Source organism: Microcaecilia unicolor, chromosome 5 (assembly GCF_901765095.1).
Source record: "Microcaecilia unicolor chromosome 5, aMicUni1.1, whole genome shotgun sequence".
NCBI lineage: Eukaryota > Metazoa > Chordata > Amphibia > Gymnophiona > Siphonopidae > Microcaecilia > Microcaecilia unicolor.
In genome coordinates this window covers 5,530,447-5,544,092 of record NC_044035.1, presented here as the reverse complement: position 1 = coordinate 5,544,092, position 13,646 = coordinate 5,530,447, and the positions used below count along the sequence as shown (strand labels likewise).

Genomic DNA, 13,646 nt, shown 5'->3' with positions numbered 1-13,646 from the left:
ACAGCATCAAGAAACTTCTGCAGATCAGCAGGATCATTGTAGTGCTTAGTGGTGTTTTGAAATATTACACACATAACTGCAGGGTACAGAAGACCATATTGTGCTCCTAAAGCTTTCAACTTAGGGCGCATTGACAAGAACAACTTTCGCTTTTTAGCAGTGGTTTTAGAGAAATCGGGAACCAGAAGAAGTTTTGCCCCATTATGAAACACAGGAGATTTAGATCGAATAGCATTTAAGATTAACATCATCTGGTTATGGCACAGAAATTTAACTAGTACAGGACGCGGGTAGTCTTTCCCAGGAATGGGCCACTGTGCTACTCAGTGGGCACGTTCTATATCAATTATAAAGTCGGTTGGAAGTGCCGTAAGTTTTATGAGGAGTATTTTTACAAATAAGATCATGTCCTTCCCCTGGCTTATTCAGGCAGCCCAAGTACTCAAATATTATTCCGTCTCAAGTGGCTAGACAGATCTTCTATCTCCCGCTGGAGAAAATCAATTTTGTTCAACTTACGATTTGCCTCCAACTGAAACGCGTCGTGAGCTGACATGCGATCTTCCAGCAATTTGACTCGGGCATTAAACTGAACAAGCTGAATGGAAATCGTAGCTAACTCTGATCTGATTTCAGAGGTAGCAGTAAGATTTTGTTGTATCAGAACATGTAAAACCTTGATGTCATCAGCAAGGAATTCCATTTTTTCCTGAGGTAATGGCACCAGAAGGGCCTTGTCGGGCATTGAAACATCAGATTTATTTCGCTTAGAGGCTGAAGAGAGAGGATGTGATCCATCATTTCTTCTGGTTTTTGATGCCATCATACCAGGTGTACCAGAACCACGAGAAAGCAGAAGGAATGAAGGCTGCTGTGGTTTGTTAAAATAAGATGCCGACAAGAGAGAAAGCCCCACATGTCCATACTGGTGAAGGTCACGTGACCACTCGTCATCGTGCTTTCTTTTTTTGCTGCCCCTTTTCACTGGAATTCTCTCCCACTGGACATCTGTGCTGACACCTCTTTTAAAACATTCAAATCAAATCTAAAGACCTGGCTTTTTGCTAAAGCTTTTAGATAAAGTTGTTGTGAAACTGCTATTGCCTTTTCCCTCTACTCTCTAATCCCCCTATTTTCTTTACCTCTCTGTACCTCTGTTCTAACCACTTTCCTGTCTTTTTTTGTAGTTCCTTTAATTTTTCCTAACCTATGGGCAGATGGTCAGAAGCAAATGCAGGTGCCAGAGGCTGTTAGTGCCATACTAGCACCTGCGTTTGCTACCGCCCCATGATCAGGACCCCCCGAGCGCGTGAAACGTGTTCGCAGGTTTTGAACGCAATTAGCATGCAAATGGATGTAAAACAGGTGTCTTACCACAAGTAGCATGAAAATACATGCTAAACTTATTCTTCTGCAATGATCAGCGACCAGCGCGGCAAACCCTACACCAGCTCAGAGCTGGCGTTAGGGTTTGCAGACCATGGTGATGCTAGCAGGCCCCCCTCTGCAGGAACTCCGACCCAACCTACCTCCCTTACATGGTTCTGGAGAGATGGTTACAGATTCCTGAGTAATTGGTTACAGAGTGCATACATAGTACAATTGGTTATAGATTGCATAGTCCAAAGTACTGTAGGGGATTGTGACAGTTTGAAAAGAAAGACTGTAATTATACATTGTATTGCCCGTGGGCTTAGCTATGATTTTGTTGTGGTAGTTGAACGACAAGAGTTTTGTATTGTTATTGGCCACTGCTGTTGTAGGGGGAAGGGGGAGTTTTGTATCCTTTAGAGACAGAGCTCTACCTAAGGTGGGGGAGGAGTTTTGACTGAAGTGGGTGGGGCTCTATCTCCTGGGGCGGACCTTTCTTTCTTTTTTTTTTTTTGTTCTTTTGACGGGTGGACATTGAGTTCTTGCTTTCTTTTCTTTTTTTTTTAGTTAGGGTTGTAGCGGTTCCACCTTCTTGGGCGTGCCTTGCTTTCCCCCTCCCCCGGGGGCGGAGCTTGCTCTTGTCTTTTGACTAGGGTGGGAGTGATTCTGTCCTGTGGGGTGGAGCTTTATCTCCTGGGGCGGACCTTTCTTTCTTTTTTTTTTTTTTTGTTCTTTTGACGGGTGGACATTGAGTTCTTGCTTTCTTTTCTTTTTTTTTTAGTTAGGGTTGTAGCGGTTCCACCTTCTTGGGCGGGCCTTGCTTTCCCCCTCCCCGGGGGCGGAGCCAGCTCTTGTCTTTTGACTAGGGTGGGAGTGATTCTGTCCTGTGGGGTGGAGCTTTATCTCCTGGGGCGGACCTTTCTTTCTTTTTTTTTTTTTTTTGTTCTTTTGACGGGTGGACATTGAGTTCTTGCTTTTTTTTTTTTTTAGTTAGGGTGGTAGCGATTCCACCTCCTTGGGCGGGCCTTGCTTTCCCCCTCCCCCGGGGGCGGAGCTTGCTCTTGTCTTTTGACTAGGGTGGGAGTGTTTCCGTCCTGTGGGGTGGAGCTTCATCTTGCTTGCTTTCTATTTTTGTAGGCTGGGGGTGGAGTCTTGTCTTTCTCGGACAAGTGGGCGGGGTTCCGTGTCCCCGCTTTCACCGGACTGCTCTCCTGTCGCCCAGAACTTTCCAGGCGCCTCTTCTAGCTCCTTCCCCCGCTGGTGCGCGTCAGCCCTTTGCTGCTTTTTTAAGCTGCAGCCCGGAAGCGGGCCGTTACTATGTCTCGAGTCCGCAGCCCCATGAAAGGTGCCACCGTTGTGAGCGGAGAGCCGCTGCCCCCGGGCTGGGAGATGAAGCTGGATCCTCACACCGGCTGGCCCTTCTTCGTGGATCACAATAACCGCACTACGACGTGGAGCGACCCCCGCCAACAACCCACGCCCAAGGTAGGGAAGAGGATTCTCTGGCAGTGGGGGAGGGGTGGGACCGGGACCGGGATCCACGTCCCTGACATTGACAGTGTGGCTGAGCCACACCTGGAAGCGAGAGACGCAGAGAACACTCGCAGCTGCTGCTATTAATAATAGCGATGACGGGATTGTCCCCCCCCCCCCCCCCCTTGACGCCACCGAGCAAGCCTGGAAGGCATGTCTGACTCGCCCTGCCTGCACTAATTACCTTTAATTGAGTTTTTGCACTACAACTCCCCAGTTCCAGTCAGTGAACAATGCAAGTTATTACTGCTGTGTAATTTGATTAATGTGAAGATTAAACAATGATTCAGTACCGGGTGAAGTTCCCGAAAGTAGCTGTGATATGTAAAGACACACGCACAAACTACCGCAGGTGGTATTACTGCTGCGTACCTTTTCCAATGTAATCGAATATGTGTGTGTTTGGCTTCACTTTCGCACAGAAAAAGCACAAGTGTGTGTTGGGGGGGGGGGGGGGTTAAACAAGTCAGGGAAAAGATTTGTCTAATATGCTAAGAGAACTAAGCTGAGAACCACTGCAGTAAGGTTTAGGTTTTCTTTTTAATGAACTTTATAAGTTGTAACCTTACCTTTTTTGGTTAAAGGGTATTTTTATAGTGTGACAGTATTTCTTTAGTTCCATATTATGTTAGATCCATGCATAGAGCTAGATATAACGCTTATTAACTTGCCTACATGAGAGGGTGCTTCATTAGTGTTTCTGCTAAAACTTAGAATAGAAAGCTTTCAATTTAGGAACTCTCAGGCTAGAGCTGTGGACATAAGAGCCAACTTTTCAAATTCATTGGGGGTACTAAACCCAATGAAAACGACCTCTTTCTGCTAGGTCAACAAGTCTGTTCAATATTGGGGGTACGCAAGCACCCACAGGGCAGGCTGATATGATTCTGGGTTATGGAGTGCAGCAGAGATCTGTACTGGGACTGGTGCTATATAAATTATACGGAAATTGGAATGGCGAGTGAGGCGATTAATTAGCAGATGGCACAAACTATTCAAGGTTGTTAAAAACAAACATGTGGACTGTGAAATTTTGACCTTAGGAAATTGGAAAACTAGGCATCCAAATGGCAGAGGTGCACATTGGAAACAATAATCTGACCACATAGTTACTGGATGCTAGGGTCCATCTTGGAGGTCTTAGCTCAACAAAAAGATTCTAGGTGGCATTGTAGATAAGCTGAAATCTGCTTAGTGTGCTGTGGCAAAAAAAAGCAAACGGGATACTAGGAATTATTCCTGTTATTGAAATGCTTTTGTGTTTCACTTATTTCTGATCTGAAGAAAGGTTACCTTCAAAAGCTAATGCAAAAAGTATTATGTTCAATAAAAAGGTATATATTTTTTTGTTTTAATTTCTATTACCTTACGAATTATTAGGAAAGGAATGGTGAATAAGGCCAAAAATACTATGCCTCTATCGCTTCATGGTATGATCTCACCTTGAGTATTGCGTTCAGTTTTGGTCGCCATATCTCAAAAAAGATATAGTAGAATTAGAAAAGGCTCATAGAGCAACCAAAATGATAGGGTTTGGAGCTCCTTTTGTATGAGGAAGAGGTTAGGGCTCTTCAGCCTGGAAAAGAAACTGGATTGAGATCTACAAAATCCTAAGTGGTGTAGAAAGAGTAAAAGTGAATTGATTATTTTTTTGTTGTTCCAAAGTATAAAGACTAAGGGATACTAAGCTACATGAAAATACTTTTAAAACAAATAAGAAGAAATATATATTTTTTTCACTCAAATGAATAGTTGAGCTTTGGAACTCTTTGCCAGATGATAGAGTAACAGTGGTTAGTTAGTATGTCTGAGTTAAAAAAAAAAAAAAGGTTTGGACAAATTCTTGGAGGAAAAGTCCTTAGTCTGCTATTGAAACAGATGTGAGGATGTCACTGCTTGCCCTGGGATTGGTACATAAGTACATAAGTAGTGCCATACTGGGAAAGACCAAAGGTCCATCTAGCCCAGCATCCTGTCACCGACAGTGGCCAATCCAGGTCAAGGGCACCTGGCACGCTCCCCAAACGTAAAAACATTCCAGACAAGTTATACCTAAAAATGCGGAATTTTTCCAAGTCCATTTAATAGCGGTCTATGGACTTGTCCTTTAGGAATCTATCTAACCCCTTTTTAAACTCCGTCAAGCTAACCGCCCGTACCACGTTCTCCGGCAACGAATTCCAGAGTCTAATTACACGTTGGGTGAAGAAAAATTGTCTCCGATTCGATTTAAATTTACCACACTGTAGCTTCAACTCATGCCCTCTAGTCCTAGTATTTTTGGATAGCGTGAACAGTCGCTTCACATCCACCCGATCCATTCCACTCATTATTTTATACACTTCTATCATATCTCCCCTCAGCCGTCTCTTCTCCAAGCTGAAAAGCCCTAGCCTTCTCAGCCTCTCTTCATAGGAAAGTCGTCCCATCCCCACTATCATTTTCGTCGCCCTTCGCTGTACCTTTTCCAATTCTACTATATCTTTTTTGAGATACGGAGACCAGTACTGAACACAATACTCCAGGTGCGGTCGCACCATGGAGCGATACAACGGCATTATAACATCCGCACACCTGGACTCCATACCCTTCCTAATAACACCCAACATTCTATTCGCTTTCCTAGCCGCAGCAGCACACTGAGCAGAAGGTTTCAGCGTATCATCGACGACGACACCCAGATCCCTTTCTTGATCCGTAACTCCTAACGCGGAACCTTGCAAGACGTAGCTATAATTCGGGTTCCTCTTACCCACATGCATCACTTTGCACTTGTCAACATTGAACTTCATCTGCCACTTGCACGCCCATTCTCCCAGTCTCGCAAGGTCCTCCTGTAATCGTTCACATTCCTCCTGCGACTTGACGACCCTGAATAATTTTGTGTCATCGGCGAATTTAATTACCTCACTAGTTATTCCCATCTCTAGGTCATTTATAAATACATTAAAAAGCAACGGACCCAGCACAGACCCCTGCGGGACCCCACTAACTACCCTCCTCCACTGAGAATACTAGCCACGCAATCCTACTCTCTGCTTCCTATCTTTCAACCAGTTCTTAATCTAATATAATAAAACGCACCGTGAACGTTCTAATGAGGACAACGTTCTGTGAAGCCCTGAAGCCATCTGACGTCACTGAAGCTGTAGGGTTCGTGGATTCGTGGTGTGAAGCCTCCCTTCAAGCCAGCCAGCCAGCCGTCTCTGCCCCGCCCTCGCGACAAAACAAACAAATCCGGAAGCGAAACGTCAGGGAAGGAGGCGGCGCTCCCGACGTCTAGCCTTCCCTTCGCTGTGTTCTGCCTTCAAAATAAGGCGGAACACAGTGAAGGGAAAGCTACACGTCGGGAGCGCCGCCTCCTTCCCTGACGCTTCGCTGCCGGAAACGCCACGGAGGTAAATTGAAAAAGAAGAAAAAAAAACAAAAAACGATGCATGGATGCGAAGGGGGGGAGGAGAAGAGGGCGGGCCAGGCTGGGACATGGGATAGAGAGGAGCATGGATGCGAGGGGGGGGGGGTCATGGAAGGGAGAGAGGGGACTTGCTGGAAAGAATGAATGGAGGCGGCAGGGACAGAGGAGCATGGATGGGCATGGATTGCGAGGGCAGGACTCAGGGAGAGAGGGGAATTGCTGGAAAGGGATGAATGGAGGGGGCAGGGGACAGAGGAGCATGGATGGGCATGGATTGGAAGGGCAGGACTCAGGGAGAGAGGGAAATTGCTGGATAGGGATGAATAGAGGAGACAGATGGGCATGGATGGATATGGATTGCAGGGCAGGCCTCAGGGAGAGAGGGCAATTGCTGGATAGGGATGAATGGAGGGGCCAGGTGACAAAGGAGCATGGATGGGCATGGATTGGAAGGGCAGGACTCAGGGAGAGGGGAAATGCTGGATAGGGATGAATGGAGGGAACAGATGGGCATGGATGGATATGGATTGCAGGGCAGGCCTCAGGCAGAGAGGGAAAATGCTGGATAGGGATGAATGGAGGGGGCAGGTGACAGAGAAACATGGATGGCCATGGATTGGGAGGGCAGGGCTCAGGGAGAGAGGGGAATTGCTGGAAAGGGATGAATGGAGGGGGCAGGGGACAGAGGAGCATGGATGGGCATTGATTGGGAGGGCAGGGCTCAGGGAGAGAGGGGAATTGCTGGAAAAGGATGAATGGAGGGGCCAGGGGACAGATGGCCATGGATTGGGAGGGCACGGCTCACACTCTCTCTCTGATATACAATGTCTTTCTGACTCTCACTCTCACACACTCTGTCTCACACTGTATCACATTCACTCTCTATGTGCCACACAGTCACTCACACACTCGCTTGGTCTCATACACTCACTCAAACAGAGAATCTGTGTCTCACACACACTCTCTCTCTCGCCCACACACACACACTCTCTCTCACACTGTGTCTCAATACACACTTGCACACACTCTCATTCTCACACACACACTCTCTCACAAACATACTCACACCCAGACTCACTCTCTCTCACACACACTCACACTTTCACTCTGACTCTCAAACAGTCACTCTCACATACACTCTCCCAAACATACACACTCCGAGGAAAACCTTGCTAGCGCCCGTTTCATTTGTGTCAGAAACGGGCCTTTTTTACTAGCGTCAGATGCCTTTCTCTTGCATTGGGGGACAGATCTGTTGTATGCATATCCTCCCATTCCTCTTGTGGGGAAGACTTTACTGAAGCTCAAGCAAGACCACTGGACCATGATCTTAATTGTGCCTTCTTGGCCTCGGCAATTCTGGTTCCCTCTTCTTCTGGAGTTATCCTCTGAAGAACCATGGAGTTTGGAGTGTTTTCTAACCTTCATCACGTAGAACAAGGGATCTCTTCAACATACCAACCTTCAGTCTCTGTTCCTCATGGCCTGGATATTGAGAGCCTAGAATTTGCTTCTCTCGGTCTGTCAGAGGGTATCTCCCAGGTCTTAGTGGCTTCCAGGAATGATTCCACTAAGAGGTGTTATTCTTTCAAATGGAAGAGGCTCTAGATCCTGTTTACTGCCCTACACAGTCTTGCTTGAATACCTCCTGCACCTTTCTGAGTCTGGTCTTAAAACCAACTCTGTAAGGGTTCACCTAAGTGCAAGTAGTGCTGCTTAACGTGTAGAGGATAAGCCTATCTCTGAACAGCCTCTAGTTTGCTTCATGGGAGGTTTGCTTTTGTCAAAGCCCCCTGTCAAACCTCTGGACCTCAATGTTGTTCTCAGCTCCATAATAATACCCTACCTCCGATTCCATGACTCTGCAATTTCTTCAGGAGTCTTTCGTGCGGCACTTTGTCAAACGCCTTCTGAAAATCCAGATATACAATATCAACCGGCTCCCCATTGTCCACATGTTTGCTTACCCCCCTCAAAAAAATGCATTAGATTGGTGAGGCAAGACTTCCCTTCACTAAATCCGTGCTGACTTTGTCTCATCAGTCCATGTTTTTGTATATGCTCTGCAATTTTATTCTTAATAGCCTCCACCATCTTGCCCGGAATGTTGCTGCGAATTGGGTTTCTGCCAGGTATTGTTGACCTGGATTGGCCACTGTTGTAAACAGGATACTGGGCTAGGTGGACCATTCGTCTGACTCAGTATGGCTATTCTCCGAGGACAAGCAGGCTGCTTGTTCTCACTTGGGTCGACGTCCACGTCGGCCCAGGATCGGAAGTTTTGCTAGCAAAAATCTCAAGAGTCTTCTGGTGTACGAGAGGTGCGGACCAGTTTCTACTACTACTACTATTTAGCATTTCTATAGCGCTACAAGACATATGCAGCGCTGCACAAACATAGAAGTCCCTGCTCAAAGATGTTACAATCTAATAGACAAAAAATAAATAAAGTAATCAAATCAATTAATGTGAACGGGAAGGAAGAGAGGAGGGTAGGTGGAGGCGAGTGGTTACAAGTCAAAAGCAATGTTAGAGGTGGGCTTTCAGTCTAGATTTAAAGGTGGCCAAGGATGGGGCAAGACGTAGGGGCTCAGGAAGTTACTACTACTACTACTTAGCATTTCTATAGTGCTACAAGGGTTACGCAGCGTTGTACAAGTTAAAACATGGGGAAGGACGGGCCCTGCTCGAGAGCTTACAATCTAAAGGTAACAAGCTATGTAGTCAGTGTAGGTATCATGAATGGGGAAGATGGTTAGGCGCCAAAAGCAAGGGAGAAGAGTTCATTCCAGGCGTAGGGTGCTTCTCCCTGGATGCTTCTCGGGGGATCTTGGGTTCTTTTTGGTTCTCCCGGAGGTCCTTTTTCTCCTATGGTGCTTCCCACAGAACTCTCTTTTTGGGTGCCTTGGGTCTCTCTCTCGATGCTGAAGAGCCTACATCCATTTAGGCAGGAAAAACATCTTATCACTGGTCCACTGCAATATGAAGGAGCCTTGCCACTTATGCTCCAAACCCTCCCGCAGTTACTTAAGAATTTCTGGCATTGATTATAGACCCAAGAGATACCCAAACTGGTCCAACAGATTGAGAGCCAGCGGCAGAGTTCTGTGCAGGTCCGCAGCCATAACCAACAAATCTGCAAAGAGCAACCTTTTAACTCCTGGGGTTATTCACTAATTTTAATGGAATTTGTATTAGTTGATTATAAAGTGACGTGGCTTTTCAAAGGGCAGTCAAGCAAACTCTTACAATTGCAAGATGCAAATCTAAGGTTGCCTGCTAAAATTTCTACAGCACATGACCACAACAACCTGAGCTTTCACCTTCCTTCAGGTCAAATCTGCCAGGCCATAAGAAAAATGGAATCTGATACATAAGATATATTCTTTTGGCAGAACTACAGCCTGCTGAATTCAGAAGAAACTTGTGGTGTGAACTGAATTTTAATAACATGCTTCATCAGTCTTCAAGTGTAGTAGAAAGTTAAAGCATCCTATATAATAAAAAGCACCTCCAACATTCTGAAGCTGACTCTGTGGCACTGTGGCAGTGTAGGGTTCGTAAGTCTGTAGTTCAGCGTTTCATTGGCTCTCACTGTCCCCGCCCTCATGTCGAGGAAACTGAATGCTGAATAGTTGCCAAGCAAACAAACGCGACGTCACAGGAACGAAGAACCAATCAGACAGAACGGAACTTGGAAGAGGGAAGTGGAGTGGATTAAATCTCTAACAAACAATCATTTACAGGGAGGTATGAACATCAGTGGAGGCAAGTGCACAGAACGGAAGGGAAGACAAACATTTAATCACTTTGTCACTCACATACATCACACACACACACTCAATCACTCTGTGTATCTCTCTCTTACACTGTAAAACACACTGTCACTCTGTCTCTCACATGGGCAACTGTATGTTGCATTCTCACGAGTAAGGAGCTCTTCTGATGTGATTGTTAAACTGATTGAAGGGCCTGAACAAGGAAAACTTTTACCACATTGTAACACAGTTTACACAAAAAGTATTGCATATAAAGAAATCTTACACATGTAAACAATTATATTCAGAATACAACCGTGGAAACATTAATGGCAGGAACTCATTACATTGCTAGCGCCCATTTCATTGCATTAAGAAATGGGCCTTTTTTACTAGCTAGTTAATAAGTCACTATGCACAAAAGTACCCAAATACCTTAGAAAAGAACAAGTAGAATAAGCTTTTCAAATGCAAATTCTTTCCTAATGTAGGACCTGAAACTGTACCCATGGTAAGAAGTAGATTGCAACCTAATCTTACTTGGAATTTGAATAAGCCATTACAGAAATCACATGTTCAAATTTCCTAGCTCCTGTTAGAAGCTTAATGGCTACACTTTGAACAAGCTGCAGGTGTTGAGGTATTCCAAGACCTTGGGAATAATGCATTGCAGTAATTAAGGCTACCGGTATGAGGGAATATACTAAAATCCAAAATGCATCCTGAGGGAATAGATACTAATTGAGCTAATCCTTCTCAGTCTGCACCATATGCCTGGAATAGACTTCCTGAACCAGTACGTCAAGCTCCATCTCTGGCCATCTTCAAATCTAAGCTAAAAGGCCACCTTTTTGATGCTGCTTTTAACTCCTAACCCTTATTCACTTGTTCAAAACCCTTATTTTATCTTCACTTTTAATATTCCCTTATCTCTTAGAGGCAAAAAAACATAGCAAAAAATGTTTTCGGTATATTAAAAGCAGGAAGCCAGCAAAAGAATCGGTTGGGCCGCTGGATGACAGAGGAATAAAAAAGGGGTGATCAAGGAAGATAAAGACGTAGCGGAGAGATTTGAATGAATTCTTTGCTTCGGTCTTCACCGAGGAACATTTGGGTGGGATACCGGTATCGGTAATTGTATTTCAAGCGGACGAGTCAGCGAAACTTACTGACTTCACGGTAAACCTGGAGGACGTAATGGGGCAGTTCAGCAAACTGAAGAGTAGCAAATCTCCTGGACTGGATGGTATTAATCCTAGAGTACTGATAGAACTGAAATTAGCTTGTGGAGCTACTGTTAGTGATATGCAACCTATCCTTAAAAATCGAGCGTGGTACCGGAAGATTGGAGGGTGACCAATGTAACGCCGATTTTTAAAAAAGGTTCCAGGGGAGATTGGGAAATTATAGACCGGTGAGTCTGACGTCTGTGCCGGGGAAAATGGTAGAGACTATTATCATAAACAAAATTACAGAGCACATCCAAGGACCTGGATTACTGAGACCAAGTCATCACGGCTTTTGTGTGGGGGAATCTTGCCTGACCAATTTACTTCCATACTTTGAAGGAGTAAACAAACGTGGACAAAGGGGAGCCGGTTGATATTGTGTATCTGGATTTTCAAAAGGCGTTTGGCAAGGTACCTCATGAGGAAATTGGAGGGTCATGGGATAGGAGAAAATGTCCTATTGTGGATTAAAAACTGGTTGAAGGATAGGAAACAAGAGAGTGGAGTTAAATGGGCAGTATTCACAATGGAGAAGGGTAGTTAGTGGGGTTCCTCAGGGGTCTGTGCTAGAACCGCTGCTTTTTAATATATTTATAAATGATTTAGAGATGGGAGTAACTAGCGAGGTAATTAAATTTGCTGATGACACAAAGTTATTCAGTCATTAACTCGCAAGAGGATTGTGAAAAATTACAGAAGGACCTTACGAGACTGGGAGACTGGGCAGCTAAATGGCAGATGACATTTAATGTGAGCAAGTGCAAGGTGATGCATGTGGGGAAAAAAGAACCTGAATTATAGCAAGGTTCCACGTTAGGAGTATCGTAGTCGATAATACATTGAAACCTTCTGCTCAGTGTGCTGCTGCGGCTAGGAAAGCGAATGGAATGTTGGGTATTAGGAAAGGTATGGAAAACAGGTGCGAGGATGTCATAATGCTGTTGTATTGCTCCATGGTGCGACCGCACCTTGAATATTGTGTTCAATTCTGGTCGTGGCATCTCAAGAAAGATATAGTAGAGTTGGAAAAGGTGCAGCAGAGAAGGGCGACTAAAATGATAGCGGGGATGGGACGACTTCCTTATGAAGAAAGACTAAGGCGGCTAGGTTTTTTCAGCTTGGAGAAGAGACGGCTGAGGGGAGACATGATAGAGGTATATAAAATGAGTGGCGTGGAACAGGTGGATGTGAAGCGTCTGTTCACGCTTTCCAAAAATACTAGGACTAGGGGGCATGCGATGAAACTACAGTGTAGTAAATTTAAAACAAATACGAGAAATTCTTTCTTCACCCAACGCATAATTAAACTCTGGAATTCGTTGCCGGAGAACGTGGTGAAGGCGGTTAGCTTAGAGTTTTAAAAGGGGTTAGATGGTTTCCGAAAGAAAAAGTCCATAAACCACTACTAAATGGACTTGGGAAAAATCCACAATTCCAGCAATAACATGTATAGAATGTACGTTTGGTAAGCTCGCCAGGTGCCCTTGGCCTGGATTGGCCGCTGTCGTGGACAGGATGCTGGGCTCGATGGACCCTTGGTCTTTTCCCAGTATGGCATTACTTATGTACTTATTATCTAATTAGATTTGTAAGCTCTGTCGAGCAGGGACGGTCTCTTCATGGTCAAGTGTGTAGCGCTATAGAAATGATTAGTAGTAGTAGTTTAATGGAGATGTCATCTGCTTGTAGTCTGAGGTACAGCTCCTTGAGGGTATTCAGAGAGCTATGGGGACAAATATGCAGGTTTGAGAGGGATAAGGAAGAGCTGGTAAGTCTTGGGGTGTGGGTGTTCTCTAGAGAAGGGTCAGCATTATACACAGTTGCAAAAAGCAGAATTCACCCAGGAGTAACAGGCTTCTCCATTTCCTTCTGTAAACCTTTTTAACACCGGCAGGAGCTGTTATCAAACTTTTAGGCAGACAGCCAAGGACTGCTACTTGCTACCTATGTGCTTAGCTGCAGTGTGTTTCCTTTATATTTTCCACTGCTGTCTTCTCTGTAAATTCTGCAGCATTAGCCCTGCACATTAATTATTTAAATACAATTATGAACAAAAATTTATTCAGGTGCATAGTTCCTAGGGTGTGCCTTTTTATGTAAGCGCACTCTGCAGGGTTGTGGATGCTGCTTCCACAATAGCACCGGCTCACCTGAGGAGCAAAATGTTTGACCCAGGTATTCTGAGGACATGCAGGCATACTCTTTCATATGGGTGATGTCATCCACGGAGCTTGGTGCGGACACTACCTATTGCACTTAAACTTTGAGGCAGTGCCCCCACTGTGCATGTGTAGGTGCCTTCCTATGTGACATGCTCCATGGAGCAGAGGTTGTTTTTAA

The 13,646-nt window shown here is 45.1% G+C and overlaps 1 protein-coding gene across 1 annotated transcript in view; it reads left to right on the top strand.

The window, feature by feature from the left end:
• Positions 1–2,535: 2,535 nt before the first annotated feature.
• BAG3 (BCL2 associated athanogene 3) overlaps positions 2,536–13,646 on the top strand; it is a 51,425-nt gene continuing 40,314 nt past the window's right edge. The window contains exon 1 of the mRNA XM_030202614.1: positions 2,536–2,856. Within this exon, the coding sequence (XP_030058474.1) occupies positions 2,689–2,856 (168 nt within the window). The 5' untranslated portion in view covers positions 2,536–2,688. The remainder of the gene's footprint in view (positions 2,857–13,646) is intronic.